This window comes from Homarus americanus, unplaced genomic scaffold (assembly GCF_018991925.1).
Source record: "Homarus americanus isolate GMGI-L3 unplaced genomic scaffold, GMGI_Hamer_2.0 scaffold57935, whole genome shotgun sequence".
Taxonomy (NCBI): Eukaryota; Metazoa; Arthropoda; class Malacostraca; order Decapoda; family Nephropidae; genus Homarus; species Homarus americanus.
In genome coordinates, this window is record NW_024742869.1 from 7,349 (window position 1) to 27,279 (window position 19,931).

Here is a 19,931-nt window from a genome sequence, read left to right on the forward strand (position 1 = left end):
GACATTACTTGAAGTGAATTGGCCTTATTTTAAAAAATCAAGGATGGTTGGTAAAGGACTACTGAGTCCGTGGTTAAGTGTCACATTTGGGGTACTGGTCTTATACAGCAAATAGAGCTCAAAAGCTACTTTTTAAATGGAAATTTGGGGGGGGCGTCTTATGCACCCCGCCGCCTTATAGGCCGTGATATACGGTAATGGATTCGGTTAATGAACGACTCCATGGAACGAATTGTGTTCGTTAACAGAGGAACCACTTGTATATTACATAAAGAGTAAATGAAGAGAAACTGGACAACCAGACAACTGGCTGTGTGAGTAACCAGTCTTATTTACCTAATGGTCACCCTACTGGAGGTAACCATTCTAAGGGAAGGAGGCCAGTGGCCTGTGTACAATTCCTCCATTATTCTTGATAATTTTGTCAAGGGATACATACTTTGAAGCCCAGTACTCTTCTTAATTTCACAGCTTGGGCTCGCCAACCATTTCACAAATCTACCACCCCGTGTCACTTGTTTTCATGTGAGTTTAGGAAAATAATGACAAATTGAAAGCTTCTTTGTAGACTTAATAACATTATGGTATTTGAAAATTATGAAATAGTGAAATAAGTAAGAACACTGGTACAAAAAAAGCATACGTTGAACATATTTCTTTTTATTAATGTACTCGAGTAATGATTTTTAATCAATATTTTGGGTTTTTTATGCATAAATCAAAGTATGGGGCCTTTTTTGTGGCAGGGGGAGACTGGGAATTTTCATCAATCAAACCCGAGCAAATCGAGGTCTGCCTGTACAGTATTTAATTCAAAATATGATATACGTAAGAGAATTGTTTGTATTAACTACTTACTGTAATTCTAAAATACAAATAAAACCTCATTATAGTTGTAAAGCTCTCAGGCACAAATACCGTATATATATATATACCCTGTACAGACCCAAGTACTGCACAGTACATGATATGGCCACCCAGATGCCTGTACCTTGATCTTAATCACCTAGTTCTTAATATGATTACTGTTCTTGAGAAAATATCTGTGGAAAGTTAAATAAACAGTACCAATAAAATTAGCTTTATGTAGTTCTAGGTACAATATAATAAATATATTATGAGATGGGGTCAATTGAAGGAACATTCATCTTAAACTAGATTTCACATTTCCAATCCCACACACTGCATTTACCTTCAACCATTTGCAGTCGATGTTGTAAAGAACACGATGAGAGAGCGTTCCACATGTAGAGGAGCTCATAGGCACGTAGGAGACAATAGTTCTTGGTTAAAGTATCACCCTTGGACTGAAATTCATAATAATTAAATAATTACTTTTATAAACCCCGGTAGTACAGGTACACTTATCACAATAAGAAACTCTGGCAACCAAAACCCAAAGTTCATTGTAATTTTGAAGGCAATACAGACAAGAATACTTATACCTGTAGTAGTACCAATTATTCTTCCTTATTTTTTTTGCTATTCATACACAAGCCTTTTACTGTCATGATGCCAAGAGACTTAAACATGTGCTGACCCCATAACAATTCTCATTCAGCAGCTAGTGTATCGGCAAGATATTTGACCTCCAAAGGATTTTTCCATCATTACCAAATACAGTAGGCTCTCACCAATAACGACTTCCACAATAACGTTTTCGACAATAACGGTAAGTTACAATAGATACCCATTTTCGATAATAACATCTGGATTCTCTTGAATAACGGAAATTTCGCGGGAAGCGTCCGAGCGCATCAATGAGAGCGCTTGTTTGCCGCCATGTTGATGACGTAGTTGTCCGCTCCGCCTCACTCTCACACACGCTCAGTGGAATACAACGCTGCGCCCACGTGTGAGATTTTAGCCTCTATAACCAGTGGTTGTTAGGGTCGGTGATCAATAATGGCTTCCGCATTTTTGCCTGTGGGGGCTAGGGGAGGTGGTGGAGGGAGTGATTTGCCACCTGAATGACTGGGAACTTTTAAAGTGAGGAAATTGAACTGTCCTGAGTCTACAGTGCGAAATATTAAGAGGAACTTAGCGGAGACCAAGAAGAGTATTGCGCAGGCTAAAAATATTTCGGTAGTGATGGAAATGCGAGGCGAGCTATGAATGATAAAGGCAATAGAAACAGGTTGTTAGTGATAACAGAGCAAATTCTTGTGAAATGGTTAGCTTATAGAATGAAAGACAGTGCAAGTGTTAGCGGCCCTCAGATACGGAACAAACATCACACCAAGCACCTCAAAAACTCCCCCAAGCTAAGTGTTATATTACTCACTCTTTATTTTGATGATTGAATAGCAATTCTTTTTATTTCAGCTAACAAAAAGTGTTAGGAGGACTTCAAGGGGAAAAAATGGGTGAAATTCTTGTGGCAGCAGCACCAATAAACCCTATTTACATGTATTTTAATGTCACACAAATAACGTTTTCGCTAATAATGGTGTTTTTCAGGCACCTATTAAACGTTATTGGTGAGAGCCTACTGTACTGTAGTGCAGTACAGTACACCCAACAATGTACAGTACTGTACATATTTGGTGTTAAGCATGAAAGTCTAATGAACAGTCCCAGACGAAAGTTCTTGATAGAGTCAAGGTGGAGGGTGCAAGTCCACTTCACCCCACCCTTAATGGAGGGCGGGTCGCTGCCAGTTATGCCACTCGTGAAAAAAAGAAAGAAAATCTTACCAGATTCGTGTCTGAATCTTTCCATATTGCTAAAAAATAAAAAAATGAGGTATGACAAAATTATATTCAATTACAATTATAAAAAAAATAAAAATAATTGATTCTAATTAAAAGAGACAATTGGTGTTCTGCATTACAAAACAAAACAAAAAATCTATTCACTGGGCAGTTTGAGATGAGACTAAACTAAAGTTCTACCAGAATATATCAAAGCAGAGACTTTACTTAATATCTAAACAAGTAGACCTGTTGTACTGTAGTAATAGTTTAGTGTAGGCTACTTAGTAATTAATTTTAGTTGTTGCTTCTACACTGCAGTAACTATAGTAATATATTTAACATTTCTTTCAAAATATAAGAAGGAAAATTCACATATCTTTAAGGTGCAAAATTGGCAAATCATGGGTCCAGGGGTGTCAAATTACTTAACAAACTAAGTACCAAAAGAACATTGTCATATCTAAGTTAACTGTTATTCATAAATATAAAAACAGAAAATTAATTAAAAAACATTTTATATAAATTTTTCAAAGCATGGAAGGTTTTCAAAAATTTTGTTCAAGCTTTCAAGGTTTGAGTAAAATTTTCAAGATAGAGCAAAAAATTTCAAGCAGTGGCCCCACTGGTCGCTGTCAGGTCACTGTCCCCAACACACACACAACAAGCTCCCAAGCAGTTCAACAATCGAGCTCTGATACTTCCATTTCTCAATAAGGATTGGGAAGTATGTCATTGGTTTGTTAATAAGTTAATTAACAGAGTGAGAATACTACAGGGGTAGACCGGAGCTGGTGTGAGACCTTGTGGAATCCAAGCCAAACAGGCTACTCTGAAAAGCAAGGAGATGGACTGGCTACTGACCGAATAATTTGGGTGACAATAACGTGCTATGTATAATTTCTGTAATCTAAAGAATAAAAGTGTTTGATTTTTTTTTTACTGTAAATATTTATAAAGATATTGAGTTTATATAACATTAGCTTGGCAACATTTATGATTATTTATATGAGTACAGGTATAACTAATAATAAAATATGGTCATGCTGCTTTTACCATATTTTTCTCTCCAACCCTAATCAAAGGTGTTGTGACCTACTTCTAGCTCAGATACTTTTATATTACTCATATGTCATCATGTCATCCATGATAGGGATCAAGCCAAGGTTACATGTAGTAGACCCTATGATAAGGCCATATTATCCCCCATATTCATGCTTCGTATACTAAGTACCATTCTGAGGGACAATACAGCTTGGAGGATTCTGATATTGTGAACTCTCAGCCAACAAAACAATTTCTACTATGTCATGATTATCTAATAATGATGTAACCTATTATATTAAATAATGTAAAACTTGATTGGTTAAATTGTTTCATGAGTTTATTAAACAAAAGAATGACATCATTTCCCAATCCTCATTGAGAAATAGAAATATCAGAGCTTGATTGTTGAACGGCGAGTGCATGTTTGTGTGTTGGAAAGGGAATCAAATCTAAGAACCTTTCCTTGCAAAACAAGTGTTCAATCAATAAGCTATAGATTCACTTTTATATAAACTACTGTACATAACAACAGAAGTGTCATATATAAATACTTTAGTTTAATCTTACAGTATTATGTTCCATGAGTTCAACTTACTAATACATTATATACTACATTATATACTACATCATTCAAACAATGTAAAGTTACAGCTAACACCTAAAACTTCTTAATATTTCACCCTCCTATTCTGGGTTCTAATAGATCTGAGTAATCTTTCCTCAATTTTATCCTTACCCTGAGTGCTCGTCGCATCAAGAATGCCTCCAGAGCATGACTGGATCGGCGGACGAGAGTCGGGACTTCATTCATCCCTTTTGCACAATCTTCTAGTCTGCCAGATGCCCCTAAACACACTGAGGAAAGTAAATCTACTGTTATACAGATATACCTTACTAACTATTACCTTGTTAGTCATCATTTTGCATATACAGTACTGTACATGCTGAAGTATTATAGAAAAAATAACACTTTGCCTAATCCCTCTGCTACAGTCACACCAGAATTTTAAAAGTTACACACATTAATAGTTCCTCCATGCATATTTTATTAAAAAATTATTATTACTTTTCATAAATTACTATACTTTCAATACAAACCCACCAAACATTAAAGCCACTTAAATAAAAAGTCTTAACACTGCATACTGGCAACATGTAGTGTACAGCCACACCGAGCTTACATAGGGTATAGGGGTCCCCGGGTTACGAAAGTGTTCTGTTCCTGAGAACTTACAGAACAATGTTTAAAATCCCGCTATATCATAGCCTAAGTCCTTATATACTGTATATCTAAAATCACTTAATTAAAAGAAAAGAAGAAATAGAATGACTAAATGCAGTAGTACAGGTAGTAGGCAGCTACCAAACAGGGAGGTACTACCACCTGGGAAGATATTGGAAGCATAATGTGTTGTCTAATGGTAGACCCTACTGCCATATGGCATCACAAAAATTGTGACCTAGTCCCAGGTTGCTGATCTGACTTTCTGCCTCATTTACACACAATTGCAGGGTCTCAATTGTTTCTCTTACTTTGACAACACAACATACATACAGTATATCATTTCTCACTATTAATTTTTTTTTTCATTTTTGTATTTCTTTATGGTTCTTTACTATCATTATTATTATCAGTGTTGCTATTATTATTTAATTTTTTATTATAAATTATATTTACTATGAACTAATTATTATTATTATTATTACATTTTCGACCCTCAGGCCCCGATGTGGGTCAGTGACATGTGCCAGAGTGGGCTAATCCTGAGAGGAAAAAAAAAAAAAAAAGTAAATGAAAGTAAAAATTAAGTCATCAGGTTAATAAAATACTGTAAATTTAAAGTTTAACCTTGTTCGTATTGGCGGGCGTTTGTAAGTCAGGGACCCCCTGCACGCACCAATACATTTCATTAAAAATCTTAAATATACAGCTGCCTCTTGAATTATGCAAATTTAATTTTGAAATAATGCTGGTGTTAACATTTGTACCATTTTTTAATATATACCCACCAAAAAAGTCAATGCAGGCTGGCAGCTTAGTTAAGCAAGCATTGCCATCGAGGAACAAAATTTGTGGCGTGAAGCGAGATGTACACACGCCGTACTGTAGCATCCAGTAACCATGGTCGGAGTGAGTGATAATTTTTCTCGTGATTGTTCTTGTGGTGTTTTGAATTGTGTGTAACTTTCAGCCCGTATTATGACTTACAAACATCCATCTACATCCAAAGGTGTCACCCAACCCAAGCAGCAGCAAAAGACCATCACTATTGGTGTTAAATTACACATAATAAGCCATAATGAGAGAGAACCATAGCTGATACGGGTCAAGCGGTTGGCCTTAGTGAGAGAACCGTCCAGACAATATGTGACAATGCCACCAAAATTAAGGAAGATGCTAAGTCTGAAACTTCAGTGAGTACCACAAAGACTTTGTATGTACAAATTCCATTATAGAGAAGATGGAGTATATACAAACTGACCAGATTTATATAAAAGTACCTTACTATGTTTTAAGCTCATGTGCTCTTGTTTCATCATTTGTGTTTTATGGCCATTTCCCACAATTGCAGGAGTAAGTGCTTATTAGAGGCAATTCTGGGAATAAAAAAAAAAGACTGAGGGGGGACGGGGGTGCTCTGGGACATACCTCAATAACATGGGTTTCTATGAAAACTTAATGTTTGGTTAACATACATCTGGTTAAAGTAAGGGCTTTCAGGAGTGCATCATATGAGGTGTCGCCTAAAGCAGGGGCATAAGTGCCAAATGTGCGAATTTGAGACAAGGGGTTTCCTATTTTCAATTCTCTCGATTGGTATATGTACTGTACTTACACCCATAGCTTACAGCATTGTATGTGACAGCTGCACGTGTGTGGACCCTTGTGTCTACAAGTGGGGATTTGATTGATTGATTGTGGTAATTACATCCCTGGCACTGCAACAGCTTTGGTCATGTCACCGAATTAAAATAAGGGCTTAAAATACTAAAATCAAATAATACAAGGTAAAAAAGTCACAAATAACACAGAACTTTCGTAATAAAATAAAGTAAACATTAATAGATAAAACTCAAAGCTTGTGTAGGACGGCTTCTTCCACGAAGGAGAGGATGTCCTCTTCCACACTACCCCCCCAAGCACCAAAGAGAGACGGTAAAACCGATCTCCCACCCAGCATTGGAAGAGGTGCTTACCACGAAGATCTCTGAAACTGGGACACTCCACCAGGAGATGTCAAACAGTCAATGGGACCAGGCAGTTGTCACAATGAAGAGAGAGTGCCCTCTCAATTAAAAAACCATGAGTCAGCTATGTGTGCCCAATATGGAGGTGGGCCAAAGCAGTCTCCAGGTGGTGCGACAGTCCCTGACATCCCCAAGCACCCAATGCAGGATGGATTTCGCAGAGCTTGTTTGCTCCAACAGCATCCCACCTATGTTGCCAACTCGAGCAGATGGCAGCTCTCATTACTGGCTTCATATCAGAGGCAGGAATGATGTGCCAAAGGGTGAGAAGCAGCTGCTTTTGCCACAGCATCAGCACGCTCATTTCCCTTCTCCCCCACATGGGATGGGATCCAGCAAAAACCGACTTTCCGGCCCCGACGATGGATGAGAAACAGCCACTGTAAAATATCTATAACTAAGGAATGTTTTGAGAAGATCAAAGAAGCATACATCAAAATAGTGTTTGATGATTTTTGGAAACCAGGCAACTACAATCTACAGAATGCCTATCTCCACAAGGCAGAGCACTGACTGCATACATTAGTCATGAGCCTCGGTCTCCACATCTACTTCATCAACCTACCAGCAGATAAATAGGCATAGAAGCTCTTGGACCACCTGGACTCCTTTTTGAGGTTAGCAAAGGCACCTTGGGCATGACTCCAGTTCAGCTGCAGCAGGTGGCACCATGCAACCTCATGCAGAGCCAGCAGCTGCAGTTCCCTCTGGGGTGAAACCTGCAGAGCACCACGGTATGACATCAGGGCTCCACCAATGTCACCCTGAGAAAATATATCATCACATTAGCTCTCTTCATTAAATATAGAATTACAGCTGGATTTACACCATCAGTTACTCTACCAGGTAGTACTGTACCTCTATTCACCACAGCATTATACAGTACAGTACAATATTTCTAAATATATTAGAAACATATACAGTATAGTGGGGTCACAATAATTCGCGAAACACAAATTTACGTTGAATTCTTCAGAAACTACTTCAATTTGAGGACACAGTCAATAATCTAAATGTTTGGGGGAGCTTTCACATAATGTACACTATCTCACCTAAATATTGGAAGACACTCAATACCAATGAATGTTGTGTTCACTGTCATCTTATATAAATTAAGGTCTAAGGGATTTACCTGAAGTCGGTGAACTCTACCCCGAAAGAAGAGAAATAGGGCAGACTGTGCATAATTCTGCTGGGCCTCTTGCAAAAGGAGATGAGCTGCCTCAACCCCTGCCCGCACCTTGCTACCATCTAGAGCAAAGAACGGGCGGACGATGGTGTGATACCAGAGTAAGGTCAACCTGTTGAGTAGTGACCATTAATATCACTTGAAAAACAGTTTTTAAGACGGTTATTACACACAATAGCAAAGTGTTCGCTTGAATAAGAACAAATTTGTTCACACAAGTTTTCTATAGAAATAATCCAAATTTGATTTAATATGAAGTGACATTCCAATGTCTTGAGTGGAAGTTCAATCACCATACCACTGCTAAAACACAATATTTCTAACCATATCATCTGCTGTCTAGCTACTGCATTATCAAATGTACCTGATGTAGTCTCGCTATGCAGTGTGTGCTCAACAAAACTTCCTACACTGTACCCAGTGCCTCAACACATTCACTTACCACATATACCCACCGATACTTCATTTTTCATATTTTATAGTTTTATATTATATTTTGTTTATTTCTAAGCCACATTGTAGTATAGTATTGTAATGACTTTTCCACAGCTTTTATGATTTCATTACAAGTAACATGTAGTTATTAGCCAAGGCCTTGGCTATTACTGCCTCCACAAATGCCAACGTCTCACACATACACACCATGCTCTTCATTATTCTTGTTTTATATTATATTTTCTTTATATCTAAGCACATCAGAGTATCGTAATGATTTTATACAACTTTTATAGTTTCATTACAAGTTAACAACAAATGAGGCTGCAGCTGCTGTACAGTACTTTGTAACTTGTCAAAAATTTAAATTTTCTCTACTAATGTCATCACTTTACAGTTTCTCTTTACTCCACCATCACTTGGAGATAATGATAATTAGGAGCCATATTGCTTATTGATTTTTTCCCCCGAAAACAGTAAAAAGAGCAAAATGTATATCAACATGGACAGCACAGCTCTTCTCCTGACTACAGCTTACAAGAGACTGAGGCTGAGGGAGACAGTTCGGGAGATGTGAGAGGGAGCCGCACTGTGTTAATGAAGTACAGTACGTAAATTTCAATTTTCATTGTTCGCATTTATTTTTGTGTGTACCGGTATAAGTAAATTCACGTTGGAGAAGGGCTTACTGATTAAGATGAGTGAATTATATAGGAATAGAATATGAATCATATTAAGATACTGAACTGTTCAAAACTACGTTTGTTGTGTAACCAGGGAGAAGAGGTGGCGGAGGGAAAAAGGGAGGAGAGGACAACCCATCACCCCCCACTCGGCAGCCCTCGCTCCCTTGTATACAATTCACCACAATTCCCATATTATTTAGGTTCATTTGGTGCTGGGTTTATAAAAAAATATAAAAAAATAATTAACTTCCCCAAAAATATCCCACACTCAACCCCAGGTGAGCTCTTGTGCTGTAGTATATTCTCAGTCATGTTTACAGAGCAGTAACAGCTGATCAGTCCCGCTGACTCGCTCTACGTAATAATGTCACAAACAATAACCATTTCTCAAGCACTGTTGTTGTCACTGATCATGAAGGTTGGTGCTTACCACAGGATCAGTACTGAGCACTTTGTAAATAATATTATAGCATATTTATCAGAACTTTATAAATAATATTGTAGTGTATAATGCATCTTCATATGCCCTGGTTTATTCACTGATCAGTTGTCAAAGTGCAAAAGTAGCCAAATTAAGCCATCATGTATCAAATGATAAAAAAAAAAAAAAAAATAGAAATTAAAATGTTACAAGACAATGGTTTAGTAGTTCTGTACTGTTAATGTGTTTGTTGTGTAAGTGCCTTGTCACATCACCTCACCCCTTGCAGTGTCACCTCACCTCGCAGTGTTACATTTATGTATTACAGTACTGTATTATTTACTTTATTAACCCTTAAGCCCCGGGTTATGGTGCTGGTGGCAGTACCCCCCTCCACCCGGGGTTAAATCGAGAAAAATCAAATTTTCAAAAAATAATTTTTAACTTTTTAAATGATAAAACAATAAAAAATAAGTAAGAAAAACTATATATTGACCCTCAAGAAACTTCTCTGGCCATGCAGAGGGAAGGAGGGGCAGAGATAAGGAGACAGTGTTGGTTTGACAGCTGACGCTCGTGGTCCCTCTGCACTTATCGGCTATTTTTAGCTTGCCTTTGTGTCCGAAGTGGCCAATAATGTATGTATTTACTAATCTTAATATTTATTTGCTATAAATAATTCATTTAGAGCATTTTATTTGCATAATTTTTCATAAAAAAGTGCTTTTCAACAATCCCAGTGGGTTGCCAGTCTGCCTGGCTGTCTTTGTATCTGGTACAGCAAGTAATGCATAAAATAATAATAATTCCACAAATAAAAGCATTTATAACAATCATAGCATTGTTTTACAGTAATACTACACTACAATGCAACTACACAACTTTTATCAATATTACTTTTATACAACATGATAAAACAGACAAGCAATGAAAATGAAACAAACAAAAATAGGTAATTATGTTCAGGGAGCTTCCCTGTGGCTGAGCATGTGGAGTGAGAGGCAAATAGTCACACTGGAACCTGATAACCCACGCTGGGCATTAAACAGTGGCTGGAATAGGCGCGTGTTCTGGAACGTCACCCGGGGCGCGCTGGTAAGACGTTCTGGAATGTCACTCGGGGCCTAAGGGTTAATACTTTATGTACATTTAGAAAATATTTGTTTACACAGTAATTATAGATTATTTTATGTGGCAGCTAAGGCAAAGCACAAAAATTGACCAGAAAACGAATGAATACTCTAACACAATAATTAAAAAATAATAGAATACAATAAACCGTTCCAATTCGCGGGTTTATGATTCACGATTTCAACGATTCACGGTAATCAGCTGGTGGCTCGGGTGACTAGCATGCAAGCCTTCTCCCTCAGCACAACGAGTCATCCCACACCCCCGCGGCGTCTCATCCCGCTCTGTTTGCCCTCACCCAGTACCCGTGACCTAGCATCCCGTGTCATACAGTCATTTCTGCTATAGCGCGTGTTTTGTCAAAGTGAATTGGCTATAACACGATTGATGAATAGAAGAACGACATTTGTGAAACGCGAACACGTGTTGGCTGTAACACGATTCCACTCGGACGTTTTAAGTGTACTGTCGCTTGGCGCGGGGTTATGCAGTGTTTACAGTTCATGTTCGACATCACGTGTTCAATTGATTCATGTGTTTTGTTTGTGAAGTGAACCACAGCCATCCACTTCTGGAATTAGACATTTTTTTCGTCCCAACCAAGCAACAAAAACTGCACCTGATGATGACGATGACAACTCTCAACTCCTGTCTGCTGACTCCTCAACCTCAAAATCACCCTTCTCCCCCATCAAGTTATATTCATATTTTTTCAAGGTAAAGTGTTACATTTATTGTACAGTAAACCCTCGCTTTACGCAGTTTCACTTTATGCGTTTCCACGTTTACGCGGTCCCCTTCCGAACACGGAATGCTCACTTTACGCGGTGTGTGTACCCTTTTACCCTGGCGGTCCTCTCGCGCCGCGCCATTTTTGGATCCAAACCTCCCGCCATCTCTCCCGCCATGTTGGGTAGGCAGTGCGAGTAGGTTGCGCAGAGTATGTCTTTGTTGCGTTATCGGTGAAGTCATATGACGTATCGGACTGTGGTTGGGCCAAGCATCCTTACCTCCCTCCCCGCTAGCTGTGATTGGTTTAATGTACTATGACGTGCCCCGCCGCGGGAGCGTTCAAGCCCCCTTGACCTACCCGCGTCAATTACACCCCTCCCGACTACATCGTGTATATCGGTATCCATTGTTCCATAAGAATGGCTTCCACCGGACCACCACCACCACCACAAACAAACCTTGCATTACCTGGACCCAGCCGCCCTAAGCCAAAGAGGATACGACATTCCTTAAGCTACGAAATTAAGTACAAGATCATACAAGAGTTGGAAAAAGGAACAAGACAGGTTGATCTCGCGCGCCAGCATGGTGTTAACGAATCAACTATCAGGACAATTAAGAAGGATGCAGCCAAACTCTACAGGTGCTTCTATGATCAAGTACTGCCACAACCAGGTGCTTCTCAAGACGGAAAAATTACTTGTGAGCTACTTGGTTCGTCAGGCGCGACGGAACATGGCGGTGGACACGAGCTCAGTTAAGGAGTACGCACGTGAACTGTATGCTGCAGTGTCACGTAAGATGGGAATTGCAGAGCCCAAACCCTTTAATGCTTCCTCTGGGTGGTTGCAGAGGTTTAAGAAGAGGAACAAGATCACCAATATTAACATTGGTGGTGAAGAAGCTAGTGCTGACCGTGTTGCGGCTAGGGAATTTCCTCCGTTTTTATGTGAGATTATGGAGGAAGGACAATACACCGACGACCAGGTGTTGAACATGGACAAATCTGGTCTTTTTTGGAAAAAGCTACCTTCCAAGACCTTCGTTGTGAAGAATGCCAGCAAGTGTCAGGGCCGGAAGTTGCAGAAGGAGCGCATCACCGTTCTGTTTCCTGTTTACTACCAATGCCTCCGGTACCTGTAAGCTCAAGTTATCGGTGATCCACACAGCACTTAAGCTGCCTTCAAGAACATGGACATGACCAAGCTAAATGTCCACTGGCTGACCACACGTAAGGCGTGGATGTTCTCTACTCTGTCCCTCTCCTGGTTTGATGTCTGTTTCGTTCCTGACGTTAAGAAATTCTGTGAGCAACACAATGTTCCATTCAAGATTTTGTTGCTGCTTGACAAAGCACCAGGACACTCGCCCTTACTGTTAGATCGTCACCCCAACGTAAAAGTGGTCTTCCTTCCTCCCAACACTACGTCTATAATACAGCCCATGGACCAAGAATTGATCTGTAATGTGAAAGCTGCATTCTCTGCCAAGAAATTTAAGCTCCTGAACGACTACACCAACACCAAGGAAGAGTTGCATAACCTGAGTGACACCGATAAGAAGAGCGAAGACGACGAGGAACAACAGTTGGCAGAGCAAGAAGTACTTGTGAAACAATTTTGGAGAACATTCAACGTCAAGAAAGCTGTGGACTTCTTGGTGGAGGCATGGGATCAGCTGCCTACAGCAACTGTTCGTCATGCATGGAGACATGTGATGCAAGGTATTCCAGGTGGGAGGCAGAGTAAATCTGTGACTGGTGAGGTTCAGACTGTTGCAGTAGCAGTGGACCTTGCCAGAGAAGCTGCGCAGTGTTACAGCTGCAGGCTTCTCCGAGACCACCAACGACGACATCCTGGAAGTGATAAGGGATCCTGATGTGACTACCGACAAGATGCTAGATGATGATGACGTCAGTGAAGAGGCAGGTGGTGCGTCATCCCAAGAAGAACGCAAGTTATCCCATAGTAATGTAAGGGATGCCATCGAGTGTATTGAGAAAGTCAAGCTCCTCCTTTCCGACGACCCTGACGATAACCGGTACGAAATCTTCACTACCCAGCAGTTGCAGACTATGGAGCCCTACATCAAGGTGTATCACGACAACATAAACACCAGCCGTCAGCAAAGCATAACTGAGTTCTTCGCCCGCAACCCACCACAGCCAGCCCAAGCCAGTGATAGTGACAGAGACAGTGATGATGACTTTGAGGGATTTGTCAGGGAGGCACTACTAAGTGTGGATGATAGTAATGAAGACTCACCCAAGGGCCAGTAGCCTGCCCTCTGCCTCGGAACCAGCCTCCATTCCCGTACGCCGACCCATCTCTTCTACTAACGTAAGTGTTAACCCTAACCTTGTTTTTTTCTAACCTAACCTACAGTATATTATTCTCTTATTGATTGTTCCCTTCTATATTATGTGTGTGTCAATACCATCATAAAGTTAAGATGTTATTTTTACTAAAACGTACGTATTGTGTCGGGAAAAAGTGGAGTTTGGGGGTCGGCCCGGTCTCTATTTCAATTAATCCCATATGTTATGTTGTTCACTTTACGCGGGCTGCCGTGGGTTCAATTGATTGCGGAAAGTGAGGGTTCACTGTATTTCATTATTAGATATGAATGTAAAATTTATTTAGACTGTGCTATCCTTTGTGTTAGGCTAACTACTAAATTTTTTTCGATTTCGAGTAATCTGCTCCTAACCCTATTTTCTCCATAAGCCGTTATTTCTATTGCGCGAATTTCTACTTTCTCCATAAGCCGTTATTTCTATTGCGCGAATTTCTACAACGCGAGGTTTTACAAGAACACAACTATCGCGTTGTAGCAGAACTGACTGTACTCTCACTTCATGTTTCTTTGCAAAAATGATCCTGAAAAGACTGCCTAGTGCCAGTGGAATGAAACAGAAAAGGCAAAAGTCAGTGATGACACTGGCAAAGAAAATTTTATTATTAGACAAATTAAAAGAGGGGACGAGTGCTGCCGCGGTTGGCCGGTTGTTTGGTGTGAACGAATCCACAGTGCAGTACATTAGAAAGAATGAAAAAGCAATTCGTGATTCTGTTCAAGCGAGTGCTCCTGCAAGTGCTAAAGTGGCTTAGGTTGTTCGAGACAAGAACATTGCAAAACTGAGAGAGCACTGAACATTTGGATTGAGGACCAGCACCGCAAAAATGTTCCGATCGACGGCAATGTGATTCGTGAAAAGGCTAAAAGTCTTTATGCTCATTTTTATGAAGTCAACAGGTGGTGAAGGGGCTAGTGGAGTGACCAAACCAACTTTTAGTGCCAGTAAAGGTTGGTTTGAGAATTTTAAGAAAAGATTCTTGCTCCATTATGTTAAGCTGACTGGGGAGGCAGCATCAGCTGACCACACAGCTGCAGGTGCATTTCCCGCCAAGCTGAAGAACATAATAGACGAGAAAGGGAAAGGCTAAAGACCAGAGCAAGAGTTTAATGCTGATGAATCTGGTTTATATTGTAAGAAAATGCCTGGTAGAACCTACATATACAAGCAGGAGAGGTGTGCCTCAGGGTTTAAGGCAGCCAAGGACAGATTGACGCTCACCTTCTGTGGCAATGCAGCTGGCCACATGATCAAGCCTGGCTTGCTTTACCGCTCAGCAAACCCTAGGGCTTTAAAGGATAAAAACAAGAACCTTTTGCAAGCGTTTTGGCAGTGAAACAAAAAGGAATGGTTAACTGTGCAAGCATTCCGGGACTGGTTCCATAAATGCCTCATCCTGGAAGTGGAAAAATACCTTGCTTCCAAGATGTAATTTAAGGTGTTATTATTGACAGATAATACACCAGGCCACCCAGAAAGTTTGCAATTTAGCCATCCAAGTATAGAGGTGGTGTTCCTATCCTCCCTAACACCACTGCTCTTATCCAGCCTCTCGATCAGGGTGTAATACGCACCTTCAAGGCGTATTATACACGTCGCTCTTCTGGTCGCATCCGTAATGACCTGACCTTGATGGTACCAAGTGTTGGAAGGAGTACAACATTGCAGACTGCATTACCAACATCAGTGAATCATTCAGTGAACTTAAACCAGAGACAGTGAATGCTTGTTGGCACAACTTATGGCCTGAGTGTGTTAATAACTTTCAGGGATTTCCATCCATAGTAAAGGATGTGAATGACATTATGAGTGTTGCACGTCAGTTCGGTGGTAAGGGGTTTGTGGACATGGCTGCTGAAGACATGGAAGAGCTGATTGATGGATATGGAGAGGAACTTACAGAACAGGATTTGGAAAAGTTGGTAAAAAGTGCCGAGGAAGATGAGGAGGAAGATATTATGGAATTACAACAAGAAGGTTGGAGCTTGGAAAATTTTGGTGAACTATTTCGTCGGGTAAAGATGGTGAATGATTTCATTGTTGACCACGACCCTTCCATAGAATGCAGCCTTAAGATGGTCAGAGGAATCAACCAGGTAATGTTTTGCTATCAGGAAAAGTTTAAAGAACTCAAAGCAGAGGAAACAACTACCAATCACCATGTTTTTTAAGAAAGAATCAACTAGTACTACCACTGGCGCTCCACCCTCCTCCTCCCAGTTACCCGCTACCTCACCACCCACCTCTCGGCCACCCCACCAACCACCATTGCAACACCCTCTTCCACCAGTGATCTTGATGATCCACCTATGCTTCATTAACCAGATGTCTCCCTATGTACAGTGCACCACTTCATCAAGTTCCAGACTTCCACCTACTTATGTAAGTACAGTACAGTACTGACTTAAGTTTCTCATACACAGTATAGGTATACCTGTATATTAGTGCACTAAGGTATTATATAAGTGGCTATTTGCGCCAATTCGAGCCATTTTTGGGAAACCTATCCCTTGCGAATGGCAAGGGTTTACTGTACTGTCAAAATGCTGCGAACTCTGTTAATTCGGATTTTTCGGTATTTCAAGTGACCCAGAGCCCTTTTTTGTCAAATTAGCAGGGTTGTAGTGTGTATAGGTACAGTACAGGAAAAACAGAAAATATTGAGATCCAAACACACTCAGCATGCTAGTAAATAACATTACAGTGGTCCCTTGGTTAACGAACGCAATTCGTTCCACAGTCGTTCGTTAACCGAAAAAAAATTTTGTTAACCGAATCCATTATTTCAATGGGATATTGGGTAATTGGTTCCAGCTCACAGAAAAGTACATACAGATTAAAGCCAAAAACACAAAGTCAGAAACACTCCAAAAATTCCCCTAAATCGCCCTTAAATCACTATACAGTGGTCCCTCGGTAAACGAAATCCTTACGAAAATAACGTTTTGTTGTGAGCATCAGTTGGTCAGCTTATGGCCCAGTCTGCCAATTCAGTAATCTGTTCTAAGTTTAAATTCGTTTCCAAAGGATTAAACATCATTTAAGTTGAGCTTTTTAACATTTTGAATGTTTTATATTAAAATTATTAGTCATTTTAACATTAAATATTGATAATATATGCAGTACTGTAGAGGGAACTAACATACCAGTTTGATATGAGAATCAGCTGATGGCCCAGTCTGCCAATTCAGGAATCTGTTCCAAGTTTAAATTCGTTTCCAATGGATTAAATATCAATAAATTTAATCTTTTTAATATTTTTTTAATGTTTTATATTAAAATTATTCGTCATTTCAACATGTATTTAACATATTGATAATATATGCAGTACAGGGAACTAGTTTGTTGTGCGCCCATCAGATGCGTGGGTCGGTCACCAGGCGTCAGTCCGGCTTTGTTTTCAGTGGAGAGAGTACCTATTTTGTTGGTGTCTTGAATATTTTTGCATTTTTCATTTAAATTATTGGTCATTCTCAACTTTAGTTAACATATTGATAATATATAGTGCAGTGTTGATTTAAAGAAAATAATCTTGAATTACACCTTGTGAACTTAAAATTTTATTGGTGAAATGAGGCATGAAGCATGGGTCCAAAGAAGGTGATTTCTCCTCCATTCCCACTTCCTTCTCTTCTCCCTTCTCCTCCACCCTCACTTCTAATTCCCATCATCATCATCAACCAGGAGCCTTCTACATACACACCTCAAAGTAAGTGTACTTTACTGCACTTTTTTTTTTTTACTTTATATGTACTTTTCGGTGAGCTGGAACCAATTACCCAATATCCCATTGAAACAATGGATTCGGTTAACGAAATTTTCGGTTAACGAACGACCTTCTGGAACGAATTGTGTTCGTTAACCGAGGGACCACTATATATATATACAGTGATCCCTCGGGTAACGAGAGCCTCGGTTAACGAAATTTTGGTTAACGCATTACCTTCCATAAGATTCTTCACTTCGGTTAACGAGCACTCCCTCGATTAACGAATTCCTTACGAGCGCCCCTCAACATGTTTTTGCTTGCTCACTAGCTGTCGTATTAGTCCGCCAATACAGTAATCGGTTCTAGGGCTTAAATTCCTTACCATTTTAGTAAATATCAAGAAAGTTGTACTATTCAATCATTTTAAAAGTTGTATATTAAATTTTTTAGTCATTTTAACAATTACTGAACATAATTGAAGTACAGGAACTAGTTTTATGCGTGCCAAACAGCCACTCAACACACCAAGCTTGGCGTCAGTTTGTTTACAGGTTCAGAGGAAGAAACATCTTGTTTGATACTCTTCAACATAAATGCTTTTTTTCTGTTTCCAGTCAAATTATTGATCATTTTGAAATATATTTTACATATTGATAATATATAGCGCAGTGCAGTGTTGATTTAAAGAAAATAATCTTGAATTACACCATTCTAATTCTCATCATCAACCTTCTACATGCACACCTCAAAGTAAGTGTACTTTACTGCATTTATTTTTCATTTGTATGTAATTTTCGGTGATCTGGAACCAATTACACAAAAACCCATTGAAACAATGGTTTTGATTACTGAATTTTTCGGTTAACGAGCAACCTTTTGGAACGAATTGTGCTCGTTAACCAAGGGACCACTGTACGTACATATACGCTCTTACTCTTAGATCACTACTGTAATGTGATACAGGTGATTAATTTTTATCTCTTGTGTAAAATATGACGTTTATATTCAAATTATTCGTTGTCTTGCAAGGATTTCAGCAATGCATATATATTCTCCTAACTCTAGTCTGTGATATTATATAAGATAAAAACTGCAAGCCTAAAACCCTGACTGGGCAGATGGGGGTGAGATGGTATGTTTGACAGTTGGAGTCGAAGGTCTCGTGTGTTTATTTAACAGTCCTTAAGTGACTAAGCTTCTCTCTTATAAAATGCCAGTGAAATGACCAGGGAGAATATACTTTACATTGCTGGGATTCTTGTAAGATAGTGATTAATTTGAATATAAACAAGCTATAAATTGCACTAGACATAAAAATTTTAGTACCGTAATCATTTAGTACATGTACAGTACAGGTTTGCACTTAGGTCATTTATTTCTTTTACGTTTCTTTTAGTATGGTGTGTGCATGTAAATGAATAAAAATAAATGAAGAAATTTATGCAAATCTACCCAGAAATACAGTTGAAAAACTGTACATTATTAAGATGTACAACAGTACACTAATGTACTAAAATTTTTATCTCGTGCAAAATATATGACATTTATATTCAAATTATTCGCTGTCTTGCAAGGGTTCCAGCAATGAAAATTATATTCTCCTAACTTTAGTCTGTGATATTATATAAGATTAAAACTTAAAGCCTCCTGTATAACAACCAAACCCTTGCTGGAAGTAGGAGGGGGGGGAGGGGAGGTGACAGTGACATGCTTGACAGTTGGCGCCGAAGGTCTAGTGAAGTATTTATTTGTTTATTTATGTCCTTTAGATTGAGTTTTTGTTTTTTTTTGCTTATAAAATGTCACAGAAGTGACCGGGGAGAATATAATTTACATTGCTGGAATTCTTATAAGATAGTGATTAATTTGAATGAAAACATGTGATAGTTTGCGCAAGACAAAAATTTTAGTACTCATTTTGTACATTATTTTGATTACATGTACAGTACAGCTTTGCCTTTAGGACAGTGTGTGAATGTAAATGAGTTTCAATAAATGAATAAAGTTACATATATCGAGCCAAAAATATTAGTTGAAAAACTTTATGTAGACAGAGTTGGATGGCTAAATTTTAGATTGACCAATAATTTTAATATAAAAAATGCCAAAATTTTCAAGAACACAACCTTCTTTATATTTACTCCACTGGAAACGAATGTAAACATAGAACAGATTACTGTATTGGCGGACTAGCCGATCAGCTGATACTCACAACAAAATGTGTTTGTCGTAAGGATTTCGTTAATCGAAGTTTTGTTCGTTAACCGAATTGAAGATCCTTAC

The 19,931-nt window shown here is 39.1% G+C and overlaps 1 protein-coding gene across 1 annotated transcript in view; it reads right to left on the reverse strand.

Moving 5' to 3' along the window:
• Positions 1 to 854: 854 nt before the first annotated feature.
• LOC121877070 (tetratricopeptide repeat protein 39C-like) overlaps positions 855 to 19,931 on the reverse strand; it is a gene marked incomplete at its 5' end in the record, with an annotated part of 31,877 nt that continues 12,800 nt past the window's right edge. Inside the window, 5 exon segments of the mRNA XM_042382699.1 lie at positions 855 to 865; positions 1,193 to 1,307; positions 4,477 to 4,595; positions 7,555 to 7,753; positions 8,122 to 8,290. Of these exon segments, the coding sequence (XP_042238633.1) occupies positions 855 to 865; positions 1,193 to 1,307; positions 4,477 to 4,595; positions 7,555 to 7,753; positions 8,122 to 8,290 (613 nt within the window).